The sequence below is a fragment of the Pollachius pollachius genome (assembly GCF_949987615.1).
Source record: "Pollachius pollachius genome assembly, chromosome: 18".
NCBI classification, from domain to species: Eukaryota; Metazoa; Chordata; class Actinopteri; order Gadiformes; family Gadidae; genus Pollachius; species Pollachius pollachius.
In genome coordinates this window covers 7,011,231-7,031,723 of record NC_136951.1, presented here as the reverse complement: position 1 = coordinate 7,031,723, position 20,493 = coordinate 7,011,231, and the positions used below count along the sequence as shown (strand labels likewise).

General features: G+C 45.7%; 1 protein-coding gene across 1 annotated transcript; it reads left to right on the top strand.

Moving 5' to 3' along the window:
- Positions 1-723: 723 nt before the first annotated feature.
- akna (AT-hook transcription factor) lies at positions 724-19,206 on the top strand. The gene is made up of 21 exons (XM_079755720.1): positions 724-1,660; positions 1,980-2,283; positions 3,288-3,362; positions 6,673-6,829; positions 7,010-7,128; positions 7,366-7,425; positions 7,515-7,627; positions 7,990-8,152; positions 8,759-8,913; positions 9,141-9,281; positions 10,172-10,463; positions 10,940-11,037; positions 11,537-11,844; positions 12,298-12,448; positions 13,739-13,930; positions 14,538-14,689; positions 15,416-15,523; positions 16,029-16,106; positions 16,338-16,424; positions 16,644-16,791; positions 17,953-19,206. Exons 1-21 carry the CDS (start codon positions 753-755, stop codon positions 18,227-18,229), a joined length of 4,086 nt encoding a protein of 1,361 aa, XP_079611846.1. The 5' UTR covers positions 724-752; the 3' UTR covers positions 18,230-19,206.
- The last annotated feature ends 1,287 nt before the right edge of the window (positions 19,207-20,493 follow it).

The following is a 20,493-nucleotide window of genomic DNA, read 5'->3' as shown; positions in this document are numbered from 1 at the left end:
CAGCTGTTCCTCCTCTCCAGCAGCAACGACCAAGAACTGAGTCTACGTTATCCTGCCTCACTCTTCCAGCGCTTGCCTCCTACTGCCTGACTTGCCTTCCAACCAGTGGTCACTTGAGAGCCTTGGAGAGACGGCAGGACACCGACCAGGAACGATGCTCAGAGTTCCTGTAAGGGGCTAGGTGCTAGCACCTGTACCGGGCTAGAGACAAGCCCCTGTACCGGGCTAGGGGCTAGCGACTGTACCGGGCTAGAGACAAGCCCCTGTACCGGGCTAGGGGCTAGCAACTGTACCGGTCTAGATACTAGCCCCTCTACCGGGCTAGGGGCTAGCGACTGTACCGGGCTAGGGGATAGCAACTGTACCAGGCTAGGGGCTAGCACCTGTACCGGGCTAGGGGATAGCAACTGTACCGGGCTAGGGGCTAGCACCTGTACCGGGCTAGGGGCTAGCAACTGTGCCAGGCTAGTAGTGGGTTGGTTGGGGAGATCGGATCCTTTGGAAGGGGGACCTATACCTAATGAGTTATGGAGTCGAGGAAGAACATGAGCAAAGCAGGGGTTTTGAACTGGACACCCGCCCCTCTGCGCACCACTCCGCCCAGCTCTGCAACGTCTGAGGATGGATGGGAGGACGGAGTTGGTGTAGATGGTTATTCTGTTGGTGGTGATGATGATGATGAGGAGGAGGAGGAGGAGGAGGAGGAGGAGGAGGAAGCAGAAGAGCTGAGGGCAGAGGACTTTGAGAGCCACATGGATGAGAACGGCATCATTGGGCTGCGCGACGCCCTGGAGGAGGTTGAACTCAGGGCGAAGGGAGACAATGTAGATGAAGCTAAGGGAGGAGGTGCTTGGTGTACCCCCACTGGAGCCTGTGGTGGTCCAGAGGAGCCCTTTCCACGTGGTTCCACCCCAGCCTACTCTGAAGAAGAACACATCTCACCTGCCGCACTAACCAAACCTTCAGGGAGAAATGGCAGAAGCGAAAAGCGCCGAACACCCAAGAACATCTCCACGTCCTCTCCAAGCTGTCGCCCCAACCCTGCCTCTTCCCTGTCTCCTTCTCTTCCTTCTCTTCCTTCTCCTCCTTCACCGCTGCAGTCCTACACGTGTCCCCACCTGCACCACTACTCCTCAGAAGAGCTGGCTCAGTCCGTGGGCATCGAGGAAGAGACCCTGCCAGATGGAGACGTCTACTCGGAGAGCCTTCCGGAGTCCTGCTGCGGCAGCAGCAGCAGCAGCCACCACGTGGGCCATGCCCCCAAGCCTCATCGGTTACTGGACGTAGCAGCCAGGGATATGGACCCTCAGCATGGCCTAAAGGTTCGTCTTGACCCGGAACTGACGGAAGGGGAGGGGAGGCACAAACGAACCAAGGACATGCCTGAAAATTCACAAACCGAGCGGCCCAATAGGATGACATCTACTCCAAGAAAAATGTGCGAGTACTCTCCTGGAGCCTCTTCTTCTAGGCCCTGGAACCCTCCAGAACAACCTTCCAGGGCGGCCTGGTCTATAAAGAAATACCAGGCAGCCCCTACAGAATGTCAACTTGCCCACTACGCTCCTCAAGGTGGGAGGATTAGTAGGGCGCCAAGAGAGAGATCCAGCAAGACCCTGCAGACGTTTGCCAGAAATGGAACTCCAGAACGGGAAGTCAGGTAAAATCCCTAGTGATAAAGTTAGGATACTTCCCATGTACTCAGTCTACCTGTAGGCCTGCAAGGGTAAGATGTCCGCACCATATATTTTCTCCTTAATGTTATTTACCTATGTGGCGCTGTGGGTTGCTTTTGTATGTGTCTAAATAACTAGATACCTATTTCCAGTTGGATATCTTCATTCCTCCCCAATACAGGCTTCTTGTAGTACTTTTAACCTTCAATCTAAAACTAAACCTGTGCTCTTGCATTAGGTTCCATCACTGCAAGGTTATAGATTGAAGTCATCATCTCAATAGTGTTTGTCTCTGTTTGGCAGGAGAGAAGCTCCAAGCTTCCGTACGCCAGACTTCTCCAAGGTGGAACCAAAGGTCTACTTCCCCAAGAGCGGCTATGAGCCCCCCAAGAGCCGCAAGTCCTGCAGGGTCGGTCTGTCCCCTGAGCCCGCCCTGGTCTTCAAGTCCCCCGCGGACATCGCCAAAGAGATCCTTTTCAGCAGCACGGACGCCCCTCCCTCTCCACCTCCTTCTCTGTCGGGACCGGAGCAGAGCTCCACCATCTCCATCGTCCCAGAGGACTTCAGGTGCCCTCAGCGGGCCACCCGACTGGTTGAGCAGCTTCAGGTAACTGGGGGGGCTTCTGGGCAGTGGCGGACTCAGAGTGTTTGAAGGGCAGGGGTGAAAAAATAAAAGTGCCACATTCTTGCTCTAGAGGGCTCATCGTCATAATTTATTGTATGAAGGGGCGCCAGAGGGCACCCATTCATTTTTTTGACATGTAAAGGGCAGCCAATGAGGCACTTTCTCTCGTATTCACCACTCTTGAGGACACTTTTTCAACCATGGAGGCACCAGGGGGGGCGGTTGCCACTGCTTCTGGGTAAAACGTGGAAAGACGTTGAAGCTATTCCAAACTGACTCATCTCTACTCTCAGCCATTATTGTTGAGCAGTACTTGACTAATACTTTTGGACTTAATGGAGCAATAAGGTTATGCAGGTTAATTTACTGGTTCTTAAGTCCCTATTAATTAGCCATGTTCTTCCCTGCTTTGACCCATTGAAGAGCCCAATATTATTTTAATGATGTAAATGCAGATTAAGCGAGATTTAATTGGAAAAGACCTTGTGTGCCTTGTACTGCGTCTGAGACATTTATTTATATTCAATGCCTTTATTGTTCATACATCTGCTGGTCTTAAATGCAATTATTAAATTGGATAAGATTAAACTTCATTGTCATTCCACAAGAATAAGTACTCGAAAATGAAATGCAGTTAAGCGTCTAACCAGAAGTGCAGGAGCGCATTCATAAAACGAAAATGAGGCACTTGGCAGTATAATATATGTGAATATTAATATTCAATAAACAAGTGCAATTATAAAGCACTAGCGCATCAGTGGCTGTTGTTTTTTTTCCCATGAAAAGTTAGCTATTCGATCGCCTTGCTAATGATTTTCAAGTAGTTTAGGCATTTTAATTAATGCCCAAACTGTTGGTCTTCTCTATCTCCTGTTTGGGTTTGTTCTCCCTCTCCTAACTCTGCACTTGTTCCCCCTCGCCTTCTGACCACCAGTGGGTCCAGGCCCAGTGCTCCTCTAATGCTCCTCTAACCCCCCCCCCCGTAGGAGGACTACAACACCCTGCTGACCAGGTTCGCTGAGGCGGAAAACACCATCGACCGCCTGCGTCTCAGAGCCAAGGTAGTGAGCCCGGGACACGCTCCCTAATGCATCCCTAACACACCTCCACCCCTGCTGTGTGGCAGAGAGGTGGAAAACAAGAGCACCAGCAACCCTTAGCTGGTGTAAAAGATGTTATCGTTAAGCCATCACTGTTGTGGACGTATTGAGAATTTATAAAACGATTGCACATGGAGGTTTTTGAGAAGGAAAAAATTAAATGTTTTTGATATAATGACTCCAGGAACTCTGGGAGTTAAGGTTGAAGGCAGGGAAGTGAATCGGCACAAACAAAATAGTATTTAATGTGGGGGTGTAAGCATGAATTATGATTAAAATGTTCACTAAATCATGATTAACCAAGGGGTGTATGGATGCAGGTTTTGTTACAAAACCACTCTGACAACCTGAAGCCATTCAGTGATTTATAATCCAATCCAGGTCTAACTAATGAATTATACCCAGTAAAGGCCATGGACCCATTCATTTGATAGTGAAATTCAAGCTCATGAGAATGATGCTGACAAGAAAATAAAAAACAGCTTCAATTTCACATTGATCAATGAATAGTGTATTCATGATCAGTCAGTATCATGATCATACAACAGATATTGTATATGTCATGTCAATGACATGACATATACCGTCAAGATAACGTCTAGATGACAAGATGAATTGTTGTCAAGATTGAAACAACAAAACAAAGACAAACAGATAAAATCACCAATTAAGACCACAACCTCACCTTTTTCAATGTTCAACTATGAACATTGAAACCTCATTTAAAGTCACCGTGGGCAATCTGCGTGAGCTGGCTTGAACCAAAAATGACATCATCACTGCCCTCGTGCACGGCTCTACAGCGATGTGCACGTTCTGAGATCCTTAAGCTCTGCACGGAGAGTGCATGAAGCGCACGTCCACACTATTGGCTAATATAGCCAAACAACCTGGACCAGTGGTCCTAGGGCTGCACCACTCCACACTATTCCTCCATTAGTACTAATTAACCCCAGATTACCCCGGTTGCTTGGTCCCCACCACAGCCATCTGTCTCCTCTCAGACCCCCCCCAACCCTTATCCGGTTGGTGCTAAAGCACATGGGCCCAGTACTGTGGTCAGCAGTACAGAGAAACGCCCTCTAAAGTCGATGATCTATGTGTTTTCAAAGGAGACAGAAGCATTATTGCTGATGTTTTATGAACTTTGTGATTTGCCAAAAAAAAAGAATTCTTGAGGATCCTTGGAGGAAACTCCTATGGCAACTTATATAATGCTATTGAAAATCTATTATAACATTTAACATGATGAATGTGTCGTAAATATACAATTATCTTCTTTAATTGTGTTTGGAAAGGAAAATATATTTCCCAGGAGACGAGGGGTTGGGTCAAGGTGCCCACTCTTGTCCTTGTTTCAAAGTGAATCCCTTGGTCCCCTTCTCTTTAATGACTAATGTAATGTTCTCTCTGGTGTGATGACGTGGGCACAGATGACGTACAGAGGTGGGGTGGGGGGTATGTTCCGAAAGCAAACTTCGGGTTCACCGGGTTCATTACTAAGTTCTGACATGGACCTATCTGAAGTAGGTGACCTCATGCAGCTTGACATAATTTAGATTAGTTAATTGAAGCTACCAGCTAAAAGCATGTGAAAAACATAGCTTAATGCATAATTTATTATAGCTATTTTTCACTGTATCACTGCCTTTACGGCATCTATGGGGAAATGCTTTTCTCACACTAATTTTGTCCGATTTTCTAAACGTGATGTTACCTTAAGCGTAGTGCCACACCAATTTAGCGGACTGCAATTAAAATGGACGCAGACTTTTCTTTTTTTAATTCAAGTAGTAGTTTATTGACATATGCAAGTATATACTCTATTTATGAAACACAACCTGCTAAAACCGTATTTATAAATCCGTTACTGAGTGCTGAACCATTCTGAAGGCTAAAATAATAGTATGTTGGTACATTGGGAATGTTTATTATAATATATTTGAATTTAGTGATTAATAAACCAGTTCATTCTGTTCAATCAAGTATGCTGGACACCTTCTGACTATCGCGGCCAACATTTTGCACGTCCACATGATGACTATATTACTATAATTTATGGGAAGATCTAATTTATATATTTTCTACAATGTGTCTCAATATATCAACATATTGCCACTCCACATACAGGGATATTTTTTTTTATTTTTTTTTTTGTCATATTCTGTCCCCAATGGTAAAATCTCACACAATCTCTCATACTAACGTAAATATCTTCTGAATAGGATATAGCTACCCCTGTAGCTAAAACTTCAGCCATGAGAGGCTGCTAATGGGAAAACGTTCAGGTTTAAATACCGTATTTTCCGCACTATAAGGCGCACTTAAAAGCCGGTAATTTTCTCAAAAAACGACAGTGCGCCTTATAATCCGGAGCGCCTTATATATGGATCAATTGGTTAATTGGTTGATCCATACTGGTTGTAAACGGCGCTCTGTCAAAATGTTTCAGTATGAAAAACCAATAAAAACAATTTAATAATAATAATAAAATGTTTCACTACGACTACGATAAAGCCACACCGCTTGCAGCATTACGGCTATCGTAGTCAGTGCACACAGCATTTTACTGCGCTTACTCACGGAAGGTCACACTATACGATCACAGAGCCAGGAAATCCGGCGGAAGACTGGCCACACTACAAGATTCGAGGGTGTGATGCTCTACTTTGTATCATTCACGTTTGCAAGATATTTAAAAAATCTAAGGTTTGGAACTGCGTAATTGTGTTTTACTTTTTTGTCATAAAGGTTCCAGTTTTATATCTGCTAAATGCAGCAACTCGTCCTCACAGTTGCGTTGCGCGTGACGAGCTATACAATTAGCACAGCTCCATCTAGTGGATGCATAACGCATCCCCAGTCATACGTTTGACTGCAGTATCTTCTATGCTATGCGCCTTATAATCCGGTGCGCCCTATTTATGAAAAAAGTTCTAAAATAGGTCATTCGTTGAAGGTGCGCCTTATAATCCGGTGCGCGTTATAGTGCGGGAAATACGGTACTATGAGCTCGGAGTTTAGTCTCACAATTCAGAAAGTAGATTAACATCTACAGTCTGGCAGAAGAGAAACAAGGTGAAATTCCGCCCCCTGCACTTCCTGGTTTCCTGCCCAGGCTCTGTGCCGTCTCCCCCCCAGGAGTTCTGCTCTAACGTAGCAGAATCGCTGGATCCCAGATCTGGGATGTGATATCTCTTTAAAAGTGTTTCATGTGAGTGTGAAGGTATCAGAACTAATCTGTGCATGCTACTGTCTCACCCGTATCCAGGTGAACCTGTTCTCCGACCCTAAACGACCTGACCAGAGCTTCAAATCCAGTATGACCCAGGAGGGGTCAAGGGTCATGACCCTGAGCTTCCCCCATGCCCAGAGAGCAGTGATGGGGTCCCACTCAGGACACCAGAACAGACAGGAGCAGACTCAACGTAAAGCCTCTTATAATCGACCAACATTCCAATATGACCGCTTTTCACCTGAATCTTTTAAGTTATGTCATAATCTTAGTTCCCTCAAGCAGTGTTTAAGAACATCTTTTTGATTTGCGATAGATAAGATAGAAGATAATTAGTTATTTCTCCCCACCGCTTCTCTCTGTCTCCCTCTAGCGGTGGCCTCCCCTGGCCGTCCCTGCTCAAGGTCCTCCAGCTCCTCTAGGGGGAGCTGTGGGTCAACAAAGAGCTCCTCCAAGACGCTCCGCACACAGGCGAACAAGTTCCTACAGCAGGTACCTCCTTTAGTTTGGATCCGATGCAGGGGAAGCAGGACAAATATAAAGATGACATTTAATATTAGAAGGACTTGATTTTTTTGCATTTTTTTTCCACAGCAAAAAATTAAGGAAACATTGTTTCTGTTTAGAATTTCTTCATTGCAGTTACGTTTAAGCAAGGACTGTGTGTGTGTGTGTGTGTGTGTGTGTGTGTGTGTGTGTGTGTGTGTGTGTGTGTGTGTGTGCATACAGGTGAAAAGATTTGAGGACCTCATAACGAGTGGGCAACTGGAACCATTCGAGCGTTTGAAGGTAATGACCATGACAACTTCTCGTTCTCCTCTCATCAAGGCTTAGCCAATAGGCAGCCTCCGAGGTTGACTCATGTGGGATTGGTCTAGGGTCTCTCCCGGCTGGTGCAGGGGCTGGACCTTCTGGAGAGAGGTTACCTGGCAGCCAGGGACGAACGCAGACAGCGTGAAGTGGCGGAAGTAAGACCCTTTGACCCCAACAGGTGAGTGTATCTGTGTTGTTGGGCTTGTGTCTGAAAGACCACATGAATCTGATTGTGTATCTAATCTGTGTTTTGGTAACATTGGTGTGTGTTCATCATAAATGCATTCATATATTATTGTTTATGTGTTTGACTTTGGGAATGGGATGATGGTTACTTAAAGCAGCCATCATCCACACACACACTCCCACAGTGACCAAATTTTACTGTATATATATATATTTTATGTTGTTACTAATTTGTGTGTGCGAGTGTTTACGTATGTCTATGTGTCTGCTGCATGATCTGTGTGTGTTTGTATGTGAGTGTTTGTCTGATGCATGGTGTGTGTGTGTGTGTGTGTGTGTGTGTGTGCGTGTCAGGGAGCTGGAGGGGCTGATCTTCCAGTGTGGGACGTGTGTGGAGGAGATCAGGGAGCTGTCAGAGCAGCAGCAGTACTCCTCCATGGCACCTCCTTCTCCTGCTCCTCGTCCCAGCTCTGGATCCCTGATGAGTGAGCCCACAGAGCCCCGGTCCCAACCCCAGGTACACACACACACACACACACACACACACACACACACACACACACACACACCTCCTCACCCAGGTTCACACACTCACAATCACGCAAACACACTGCTCCCCACACTAAACACACACACACACACACACACACACACACACACACACACACACCTCCTCACCCAGGTTCACACACTCATAATCACGCAAACACACTGCTCCCCACACTAAACACACACACACACACACACACACACACACACACACACACAAACACACACACACACACACCTCCTCACCCAGGTTCACACACTCATACTCACCCAAACACACTGCTCCCCCCACTAAAGACACACACACACACACACACACACGTTTTAGGTTTTATTGGTACCAATGATACATTTAGAATGAACAGGTGACAGGTGGCTTTGATTTCCTCACCTTTTGATCCCCCTTGTAAAGCATATTGATATTAAATATATGCTCCTTTCAAATGTGATGCAGCAGGCTAGGAGCGGCCCTTTGTCCCTGGTGTGTTGCTACAGTCTCTGTCAGCTGTGTGTGTAGAGCCACCAGCCCTCTGCCCCCCCGGCTGACTCTGCTGTGTTCTGGTTCTGTCCCCAGAGCCCCGGGGTCCTGCTGCCTGGGGACACGGGGCCCCTGCTGGGGGCCGGGACACGGGGCTCCACCAGCGGGGAGAGTGGAGGGGAGAGGGAGGAGCGTCTCCTCCTCCAGCCCTTCAGGATGGACGAGCTGGACCTCAGCTCCTTGAGGGGCAGGTCATACATCAAACCAAACCACTATATATACTTAAATTGAATATAAATTAATTATTACTTCATTATTATTCTTTTATCTTGGTCATTTCGGCAATGACAGCAAATGTAATTTGAAGTGAACAGCAAAATAGTGTGTGATTATAAGAAAGGTTCTCATTACTCTGTCCAAAGACAGCTGCGGTGAGTCGGTTAACTCTACAGACTGGTGTGTGTAATATGTGTCCTAGCTTCCAGAGCTACCAGGAGCTTCCTACCCCTGCCAAGGTCCAGAGCAAGGGGGCGCGGCGCTCTCCTAGGGGCCTCAGGCAGCCTCAGGAGCCGGGGGGGACCAGAGCTGCTGGAGGGGCCCATATGGGACTCACCCAGAGGTCAGTCCCAAAGGCCAGCTGTCCCAAAGGCCCCAGTCTAGGAGGTCTAGTCCCTCTTATCTTACCTGAGCGGGGCAAAGTCAGGGACAATTTTATAATAATTGAATGAATAACTTCTATATATACATAAATATATATATATAGTATATTTTGTTTTAACTATTACAATACTATTACTAATAATATAATCCTAGTGTTTTTATTTTATAACCTTATTGATGTGGCTGTATCTGCGTGTCTGAAAAGCAGTTTGGTTTTCATGATAAGAAGAAATCGAAGCAGTATAAATTTAGCCTTTTAGTTGGCTTGGCAACAGGGGTAAAGAAGGAGGTGATATTAAGTACATGTAGCCTCACATTTACAAACCACCTAACATGCACACACATACACACACCTCCACTCACGTGTACATTACATATATACTATACTCTATACTCACATGCACATACACAAAAACACACACACCTCACATAAGAGATGGGATCATTTTGACAATTTTTTTTCAATTTTGATTGTTGGGGTCAGCATTCAATTCAATGTCGGTTATCGTTTCAAAAACGATTCCCGACTAAAAACGGATTATTGGTGCAGTACATAGGGGTTCTGTTTTCAGGATCTACGCCAGTGCGTGCTAAGAAAGGCAGTGTGGCAGATTATGGCATGAAAGCTGATAAGTGTCTGCATGAAATAACCAGTATGAAAAAATGTATTATTGATATAAACTGATTGCAATTATGTAACACGCAAAGGCAAACCTGAGACATACCTAAAATTGCGAATCGATTCTTACTTGAATCGATTTTCCTTCCCCCATCTCTAATGCACATACACATGAATTCCCCTTCACCCTCTCACTCACTCACTCTCACATCCACCTCTTCTGCTGACAGAGAGTCCACCTCCTCCGACGACAGGGCCACTCCCACCAAGCCGGGCGCCAGCCAATCGGATTGTCCGTCCCTCAACGGGGCCGAGCACTCCCAGGACCGATCCCTTCCGGTTCAATCCGCAAGGCCCTCCAGTCAGCAGCAGCAGGGGCAGCAGCAGGCTCCAGGCCTCCAGGCCAGGGGGTGGGGGGTGGGCCGCTACCCCAGCAGCAGCCTCACCAGCCTGGGGGAGAGCGGAGAGTGGGAGGCCAAGAGCTCCAGGCTGGGGGGAGGATCCAGGAGGGGGATGTCTCAGGTGTGGGATGATGACGATGTGGTGATGATGACACTGCTTATTAGAGAAACTAGTCTAACCCTTCACCCCTGATAAACCAACACCTAACCCTAACCCTACACACTAACACACAAGCCGACTCACATGCATTGCTTTTACACACAAATACAGATCCACTCACATATACATACATGTATACACGCCCCTACACACATGAACACACATACAGAGATAAATTCACACGAACACAATGACATTCACCTAAACAAAAAAACAACGACAGCACACACACACACACATTTACACTAAATCCTTTGCACATAGTCTCATACACACAGAAGCGTTTTCTAGTTTCCCTCATCGTGGATCTAATTGGATGAGACAGGGTGTAGTAGTGTGTATCCACCCTCACTGTCTGGGGTCTGCCCGTGTTGTCTAACTAAACACAACCCGTGTACAGGCTTCATACCGGCCGCGTGCCATATGTCTGTGTCTAGGATGGGATCGTATCTCCAGAGACCGACAGTGGCTTTGTGGGCTCCGACGGCACTCCAGCTGCAGCCATCAGTCCTCTCCACCAGAGGGCGCCCGAGAGGTACCTCCCCAGGCCACCGTCCCCTCGCTTTCATTACATCTAGCAGGCTGTAAATCAGACCACAGCCGCCCCCAAGCCTGACAACACACACACCCTCCTCTCTGCGTCAGTGTTGCAAGCACTCACACACACATCACTAAGCTCCGCGCCCGTATGAACTGATATGGGTGTGTGTATGTGTGTTTCCATCCATCTTCCCTGATAACAGCGTGAGCCATGCTCTCACGTTGGAGAATGAAAGCACTGTGTTATCTGTGTGTTTCCGGCCTTTGTCTCTGATTTCCTTTCCCTCCTTCTCCTCTTCCTTCTTCGTCTCCTCTTCCTCATCCTCCATCCATTCCTTACTCTCCTCCTGCTTCTCCTTTTCCTTCTACACCTCCTTCCCCTCCTTCTCCTTCCCCTCCTTTTCTCTTTTCCTTCCTCTCCTCCTCCCCCTATTCCTCTCCCCCTCCTCCCCCTCCTCCTCCTCCTCCTCCTCCTCCTCCTCCTCCTCCTGCAGCCCCTCTCTCCCCCAGAACAGGATCCCGAGGAGGCAACGAGGCAACCTCTCGGTGCAGGTCACCCTCCCCCTCCCCGCTATCGCCACCACCTCCTCCTCCTCCCCTCCTCAACCCGCTCCACAGGAGCACAGCAGCAGTGGAGGTGCCAGACTAGGAAATAATGGCACCTCCGGGCGACCAATGAGAAGCGGCCGACAGGAGAGGAGGCAGGACCTAACTGCCGGTGCCTCTCAGCGGTTGGTGGGTCCGACGCCTCAGACCACAGCGGGCAGCGGGAGCAGTGATCCCAGTCTGGAGTCTGAACCCTGTAAGTGTGCTCATCTGCTGCTTTCACACCTGTCCAGGACCAGGGTGGTCTGCATATTAGTAAAGTAGAGTCAGAAATATCTGATGCAATCCGAGTGGTAAACCCTAAGGCTGCTAAAATGACCAAAATATATACATTTTTATATCATACAAATCTGAAAAAAACGAAATTCTATGCCTTTATTATATCACTCTAACAACATTATATTTTTATCATCCTTCAATTATTTCTTTGATATTCTTTGTATTTTATCTTCTATTATATTTTTGTGTACTCTAATATTTAATAAAAGATAAGGATTTGTTCAGTTATAGTCTTTCCAGCATGTTGAAAGGCCTCCACAGCCTCGTTCCTGCCTCCAACTGTTTTTCTTCCCTGCTGCTCTTCCTTATCTCCACTTCCTGTTTCCAGATTTCTAACACTCAGCCGACCTTTCCTTCTATTTCCTATCAGCCCAGTGTGTGTCAGAGTACGATGACGAAGACGATGATGAAGGCCAACAAACCACAGGTTCCTCTGGCTCCCGGGGCGGCCACTCCCTCTCTTATCACCATGACGACCCCCACAATGCACCAGGCCCCAGAGGTCAGGTGACGGATCACAAGTGAGTGTCACGCTGCTAGCTCTATCTGGGAGAGGCTCTTGTTTGTGAAACCATCCCCATGACAGCTGATGTCAATGCTAGGGCAGTCAGCGCTACGTTAGCATAGCATCGTTGTCGTGGCAATGGTTTCCACAACAAAGAGCAGAATAGTTCCACGGTGGCCCTTAGAGACCTCTGTCCTTCCTCACTCCTGGACAGGGAGTGAGGAAGGACCTCCTTCATGTGGGGCTGGTACTGGGTCCGGACTGGGGCTACAGCACAATACAACCATCTTAAAATGCAGCTTAGGTAGTTGTTGTATTTAAAATATTGCGCTGGGTTTCTGTCTTTTAGCTATTTTTGTGTTTCAGGATGGTTTTGTCTTTAGATATCCCTGGTGACATTGTAATGTACAGCTACCAAAACTGTCTAATCTAAAATGATGCCATATAATATATTATGGTATATGTGATGTCATGACATGTCATGCTGTGAGTGCAGATTCTTCTTTGATATTTAGCATTCATGTTGGCCTATTTCTCCTCCCCCGCTGTGTTCTGTTACAGCGTGGTCCTAATAAATGTGATTTCATATCTGGAGGTATTTTGGCATGCCGTGCTGCTGCATGAGTCAGGTCCGGGTGGAAATGTTTGGGATGGGACCAGAACTGGCCCTTCATTAGATTCAGTGGTTTTGGAATGCTGTGTAGCACTGAGCATGGATTTATGCACTGCTTCCGTCGGTTTATTAAAGATAGGGCATATTATATTGAGTCTCCTGAAGGAGTGCTGTGGTGGACTCGATGTGGATATCAAACCTGAGCTGATGCAAGCTTGTTTGTGGGCAGTAAAATTGATGCAAAATTTGGATTTTGCACTTTTGCACTGGATTTTCCCCTTTTTGTATGCGTTTGTGTGTGTTTATATGTGTATATGCACTGTGTGTGTTAGTGTGACGAAATGCATGCCTGTGTTTTTACTTGTTTACGGTTGCGTGCATTTTTGTCGTGTGTGTATGTGTGCTTGCTTGTGTTTGTTGTTTTGTTGTCTGTTTACCCATACGTATGTTTCCTTGTATGTGTTTGTTTATGTGTTTGTGTTTGTACCCTCGCTAGTGAAAATGCGTATATATGTTAATGTGTGTGTGAGTGTGTGTGTGTGTGTGTGTGTGTGTTTTTGTGTGTTTGTGTGTGCTTGCGTTTGTTTGCATCCTCGCTAGTGTATGTTTATGTGTATGTATGTTAACGTGTGTGTGTCTGTGTGTGTGTGTGTGTGTGTGTGTGTGTGTGTGTGTGTGTGTGTGTGTGCGCAGTGTCAGTGAGGCGATGCAGGAGCTGCAGACGGAGGTGACCCGGCTGAAGGAGAGACTGGAGAGCAGCCTGAGAGCCAGACATGCGGCCCACCCTCCCCTACCAACCCCCCCCCCCAGTCCTCCCAGTCAGCCCCAGCCTACCAGAGCCTTCCCAGCAGCCCCCCAGCCCAGCACCTCCACCCCCCGCCTGAGGTCAGTGTTGACCCCCCAGACCCCTCCTCATGTGCCTTCTTCTTGGGTTAGGCATCATTCCCTCTCTCTTCTGTAAAACACTACGAAAACAACCTACTATTACAATTGATTGTTGAGCAGAAACATTGGTAACACTTTACAATAACATTAATTAACCATTCATTAACAGTAGTTGCCTGTGATCAGCAATATTATATAGCATTAGCATAGGGGTTAGGCTTAACCATAACCCTATTCCTTAATGTTTACATGAATAGCCTACCTTAGTTAACATGAACACCATTAATAAACATGAACACCATTAGTAAATGATACCTAGACCATTAGTAATGGTTAATGAACCGTTAGTTAATGCTGATTACTGCATTAACTAATGCAAATGAATGATTAATTGATGTACCCTTAAGGTAACGTGTTAACAGCGCTTTTATATAAAGCACAAAGGCATCCGTCTCAAGGATGCTGACAGGTACACTGTAGACTTGGGTTCAAACCCTGAACCCGTTTGTCCAAAAGTCGTGCACACTGCACTCACCAGCTTGCCAGTATTTTGTGCGTTGTTTGGGTTGGGTGAAACATGTAAATGCTCGTGTTCCTCTGGGGTCAGCGCTGGCAGGAGCAGGGTGGATGGAGGAGGAGGAGGAGCGTGGAGGAGGAAGGGGTGGACGGTGACAGAAGGAGCACAGGGAGAAGGAGGTGAGCCGGCGTGGAGGAGGAGGGCGTCCTCCGCTCCCACACAGAGACCTCGGCAGGGAGGGGGTGAGTCTGGGCTAATGCTGCCAACGCTACACCTGCCTCCCACTCACTCTCTCTCTCTCTCACTCACTCACTCACTCACTCACTCACTCACTCACTCACTCACTCACTCACTCACTCACTCACTCACTCACTCACTCACTCACTCACTCACTCACTCACTCACTCACTCACTCACTCACTCGCTACCTCTCACCCTCGCTCTGTGTTGCCTCACTCTTTATGTGTTGACATGTGAGACCAGAGAGGTGCTGTGTATTCAGTGACTGCCTTTCTTTGTCTCTTAAAGTGCTTGAACACCAGATATCATGAACTGGATGAATGTAAGGTTATATCTGTCTATCCTATCGCTTCATTCCCAGGATGGATAAGGGTTATGAAAATGTGTGTTTAAATTGGTGGTTAGAAAGCTGTAATCGATATTAGCTTACATAGCCCACGATTACCTTCAACGTAAAATATGTTATTTTGCAAGTACTCCATTAGATCTCAGAATGAATGAATTGTTATAAAGCAATGTATCACCTATTGTGGATACTTGGCTTGATAGCGTTCTTCTTGCCTTTGAATACATCTGGTAATACAGAGGGGCTCGACGACATGTCTTGACACATGCAGTTTGCTTCATAACTGAACAATAGGGTCATGGTGACATTTTGTCAAGTGTGTTTGATGGTGGATAAGTGGTCTTCAATCAACGTCTTCAAACGTTATGCTTTGTGTTTCCAGCAGCAGAACCAGAGAGGGGCCACTCAGCCAGCCGCTCTGCACCGTCCAGGGCTGAACCTTCAGCCCTCCCCCCAGGCGGGCCGGCCTGGACCCCCACACAGGACCCCCGTGAGACCACTCGTAAACCCCTTGGTTGGGGACGGATGAGATGTTCACTTATTTAAAATCTGCAAACCACTCTGGTTTGCAGGCTACATTATTGAACATTTTATGAGTCATTAAGAACAGGTCATAAATGAAGCAGATCTAGATATAACATAGTGAACACCTCATCAGTCGTATAGGACAGTGGTTTTCAACCTGCGGGTTGGATCCCGTTAGTGGCTCGTAGAGGGGGGGCAAGTTGACCCCTCGAGCACCACAAAGAAAAAGAGCGAAGAATGAAGATACACACATATATATATATATATATATATATATATATATATATATATATATATATATATATATATATATATATATATATATATATCTCACAGACATACTGAAATATCTCTCCAATATGCTATGAAACACCGAGCATGATTTCCCTTGCTGCCTCGTATCCACACAGACCTGTAGGGTTACTCTGCGTCCTCGTTATTCATTCATTTCCTCTCTGTGTTGTTTACAGAGCCGCAGCCCGGCTGGGCGGGTTCCTCGGTACCGTCTGACCAGATGCCCTCAGCCCGGCAGCTCGGACACTCTGCGCGTAAGAAGGCCTCCATATGTTCTTTTTCTGTCCTCTCGTGTTGGCGTTCTTTTATGCAGTTACGGTGACAGTTAAATCTGGGACATCTCAGTGTTGTTATGTTATCTGGAATGTATTTTTCTCTGCGCTTTGCGCTCAACACCCAATATTTGAGGAGGCGGACCCTGGCTTTCGTCTCAAGCCTTAAAGCCTTTCGTCTTGCTTTAAGCCTTGTTGTTGTTGTGGTTCCAGGGCCGGGCGGTGAGGCCCCTGGGGCTCCCCAGGTATGTGCCAGGTGTGGCCTCTCAGAGCCTGCTGAGCATGTGGCCCCTCACCCAGGTGAGCACAGGACACAGGACAATAACACAATGCTTATTCAATGTACAACATCAAGTGTTGCATCCACCTGCTAGGGAGCCTCTTCTCATATGTGGTGGTAATATTGTGAAACACTGCGTCAGAATGTGTAAGATAATTGGAGGTGGATGTTAACTTGTTGACAATGTTTTTTCGAACAATCAAAACAATTTAATCTTTGTTTTATTTGATCATTAACAGTGCACGGGAAGGATCCACAGCATGTCTCCAGAGGGCCCCAGCCCGCTGCAGGGCTAATGGGGGCCTTGGGAGGCCCTGGTCTGACCGCTCTGGCCCCCTCCCTCCTGGGGCTGGTGCACTGGTCACCAACATGTCACCCAGCGCTGCTGTGAGTAGAGCCGCTCTGAACCATACATGACACGGTGCCCATCATATAATGGGTTAGTGTTATTCTGTGTATATATGGGCCCTATGGCGGATGCTATCATCCTTACAATGAGTGCCTTACAATAGGTGAAATCATTACATTAAATATCCAAAGCAACATAAAGTGCATTACCATTGGTGTCCCCAGTGGGAATCAGACACACACACATACTGGCAATGCGACGGACACTGCCACTCAAAGTACTAGATTGTAGTTTTGATTAGTTTGGTATTTATGCGTTTATAGCTAGTTATAGCCAGCGGTCGAGTTGTAAAAAAAAAGCCAGGGGGGATGGTGGATTTTAACTTTTAGGGACAGATCATTTGTGCTGATAACAGTGCACATGGTGGGAGACCAACGGTGTGATAATTATTATTATTAGTAGTAGTATTATTATTATATAATTTATATATTTTTTTGGATAAAATAAGAGCGATGACTACCGTCATTATTTTATCCCCAAAAACGCAGCTCATCGAACGCATCACACGATTCGAGGCATGCATCACTTTTAAGGATTTTAAAAACTGATTCTTATTCTTTTTTTCAAAAATGCATTCGGCAGAGAAGGGGAGACTAGCGGTGCTCACGGGTTGGAATGAAAGGGAGAAAAGGGGACAGAGTTGCCTGTGGAAGCGATGTCTGAGATGCAGAGACAGCTTCGCGCTACCAGTGTCTGTCTCGTACGGTGTGGAATGAGAACTCGTGAAGGCACTATTGCGCAAGCACGCAGGCACGCAGCAACCGTGCCTGCGCAAAAGCATACTGCCCGAGAATGCAGTATCGCTGTCAAATCTGTCCCTGGGAAAAGTAACGTTGCGCCGAATTGAAAAAGGAAACCACTATAATGAAATAGCGGTAATGTTTACAAACATTAATTGATAAAATAACAGGGGATGGGAAGGGGGGATGGCTGTTTCAGAAGGGGGATGATTTTGATCATTTTAATTCCAAAGGGGGATGCCATCCCCACTCATCCCCCCTCAACTCGAGTGCTGGTTATAGCCCACAGTTCAACTCAAGCATAACGGTCATTCTAATAGCATAATGTATAAAGTAGTTCATCTCTTCGAATGGGATGGGCAGTCCATATGCTAACTTTAGTGATCTTCTGTCACTTAGGTTATGCTCGTGTGCCCTGACGACGCCGGACTCGCGACCCCCTTACATCCACGCACATAGCCTGGGCCGCGCTGCCTCAGAGGTCAGGGGTCACGGGGAAGTGAGAAGGTCCGCGGGTCGTCCGCTAATCGCTAAGCAACGGGACTCTCTGGGCTGCTCTCTGAACAAAGCCATCCGGGCGGCCAGGGACATGAAGCTGACCTCCAGGCGCATGGCGCGCTCACTGGCCTCAGGGCTGCACTACCAGGAGGCACTGTCTCAGTCCTGCATCTACTAGCTTCCTGCTAGTGCGCTGATAGCTTTCTGCTAAGCTGCTTCCAGCTGTCTTCCTGCATTCAGCAGCTTTCTGCTAACTTTTGACTAGTCTTTCCCAGTTCACTGTTCACTTTCTACTAGCCTTCTGCTAGCCTGCTGCTAGCTTTCTGCTAACCTTTAAATAGTCTTCCCCCGTTTACTGTTCACTTTCTACTAGCCTTCTGCTAACCATTAACTCTTGTCTTCCCCAGTTTACTGTTCACTTTCTACCAGTCTTCTTCTAGCCTGCTGCTAGCTTTCTACCAGAATGCTACTAGCTTTCTGGTGTTAAGCCACTAGCTTTACACCAGCATCTGGCTCATTTACTGCTTACCTTCTTCTAGTCTCCTGCTAGTTAGCTGCTAGAATTCTGCTAGCCTGTGACTAGCAAATGATAAAATAGGAACTGCTGCAGTTGTCAAGTCAAATAAAGCATTCATAACTACAAGAACCATTATTTATTTATTGTTCTGCTGTAATGTTTATAATTGTTTTATTTGTGAAGTTGGTTAAATATCTTACTTAGGATTATTCTTTATTAATATTATTTTACTGCATTATTGCTGATGGTAATGATTTGGTAAATGAGACGATACTGGGTCACTGGAAGTGAGAAGTCAACTTCACTTATCCCAAAGTTTTCAAACTATACTTTTATGAAAGCATTAACGGGCTATGAAACTATTTTCTTAAAATATATTTTGAAATCAGAATTGTTTAAGTAGTTTGACATAGTTAGTTAATAAGATGATGATTAAGAAATGGGTAGGTTACTCATCACAGAATGTCTACAATATTTCAGTTAAAGCAGAGAGTTTTAAACCTTTAAATAACAACTTTGGAATAGCTGTTAATACGTTTTAATTTAATGTAACATAGTTTATTTTATTGGAGTTTATTTTGAGGCTTTAACATTTCGTGAATTTCCTACTTTTGTACCAAGTTTTGATCGTCTGTATATTTTTGCCTTTTTTACATTTTTAGAATGAATGTCCTTGAATGAATTGCAATTAAAATACAACAAACAGTATCTTGAGTTATTCTTCTTTAATTAAAGGGCCTCTATTTTACTACTAGGTGTGGCATGAGAAGCCATTAAAAAAAAGAATATAAAGTATACCCCATATTTTTTTAAACTCGTAAACTTAGTTGTTGTCATTAAGCCATAAATACACATCGCTGTTCTGCAGCAGACGTTGATCGTCTGCTGCAGGCCTGCGCGTGTTTTGTCCTTGCTTAGTTGCTGTAATGCTGCAGAGCATTATGACATAATGTTAAACATTTTCTGTATTTAATTATTAATTTCAAGAAAGTAGGCCTTATGCAAATCAAGATGGATAGTAATTAAAAATAAATATCCAATAATATGAGTTTAAGAATATTTGGAATTAGATTTTGTTTGTGTGTATGCTAGTTCAGCTGGTGTTGCTTAATGCATTACAATTTGTTTTACAAACGCAGATTCCAAATTCATTGGAATAAGTTATATACAATATGTTGCTGCTGATTTGAATACATGAATACATATATACTGTCTGTAAGCTAATCAACTATGGGAACCATAATCTTGAATGATATTGGCCAGTTAAAAAGAACAGCAAGAGAAAGTGACAACTGTGGAAGCCAATTTATTAGACAGCCTTGGTAGGATAGGAACACATGGAAGTATTGTTTGTGCTTCAACACTGGCAAACATGGACCCCAATAAGTTAAACAGGTCTGAGACTGACTAATGTTTTAATGTCACTATCTGTTTTATTTTTTCTTGATAAATAATTTATAGAAATTAATTGGATTGACAGTAAATCCTATACAACAGCAAAAAAAATGTGAGAGGGATTTAAAACACACAAGCGTTTGCGTCACAGAAAACCCGTAGTGCAAGATACAACTTTTGGCCAGAAACGGAGGGAGAAGTCAGAGGAACGACAGAATGACATACAAACTTAAATGTGGGATTTTAGGTCTTTGCAAAGCCGTTCACCATTGGAGGGTTTTACATTACACTATAGAGGAGGAGGGGGGGGGGGGAGAAAATATAGATATAACTTATTTTACCCAGTGGTCCATTAAAGAGCTACAGCTAAAACATCACGACGAACAGTGTATTCACATTGGCATTTTAAAAAGGAAAAGGTTCACTAGTTCACAGTTGGAAATATCACCAGGCAGACGCTACAGTGAGACGCTAACACAGCAACAACACTAATCATGGCCCCGTTATTAACCAATGAGAAGACAGAATAC

Coding starts and splice junctions, on each gene's coding strand:
- akna (XM_079755720.1), top strand. CDS start 753: ATGGATGAGAACGGCATCATTGGGCTGCGCGACGCCCTGGAGGAGGTT. Junction 7,129..7,365: donor CGAACAAGTTCCTACAGCAG/GTACCTCCTTTA, acceptor GTGTGCATACAG/GTGAAAAGATTTGAGGACCT. Junction 9,282..10,171: donor CATATGGGACTCACCCAGAG/GTCAGTCCCAAA, acceptor TTCTGCTGACAG/AGAGTCCACCTCCTCCGACG.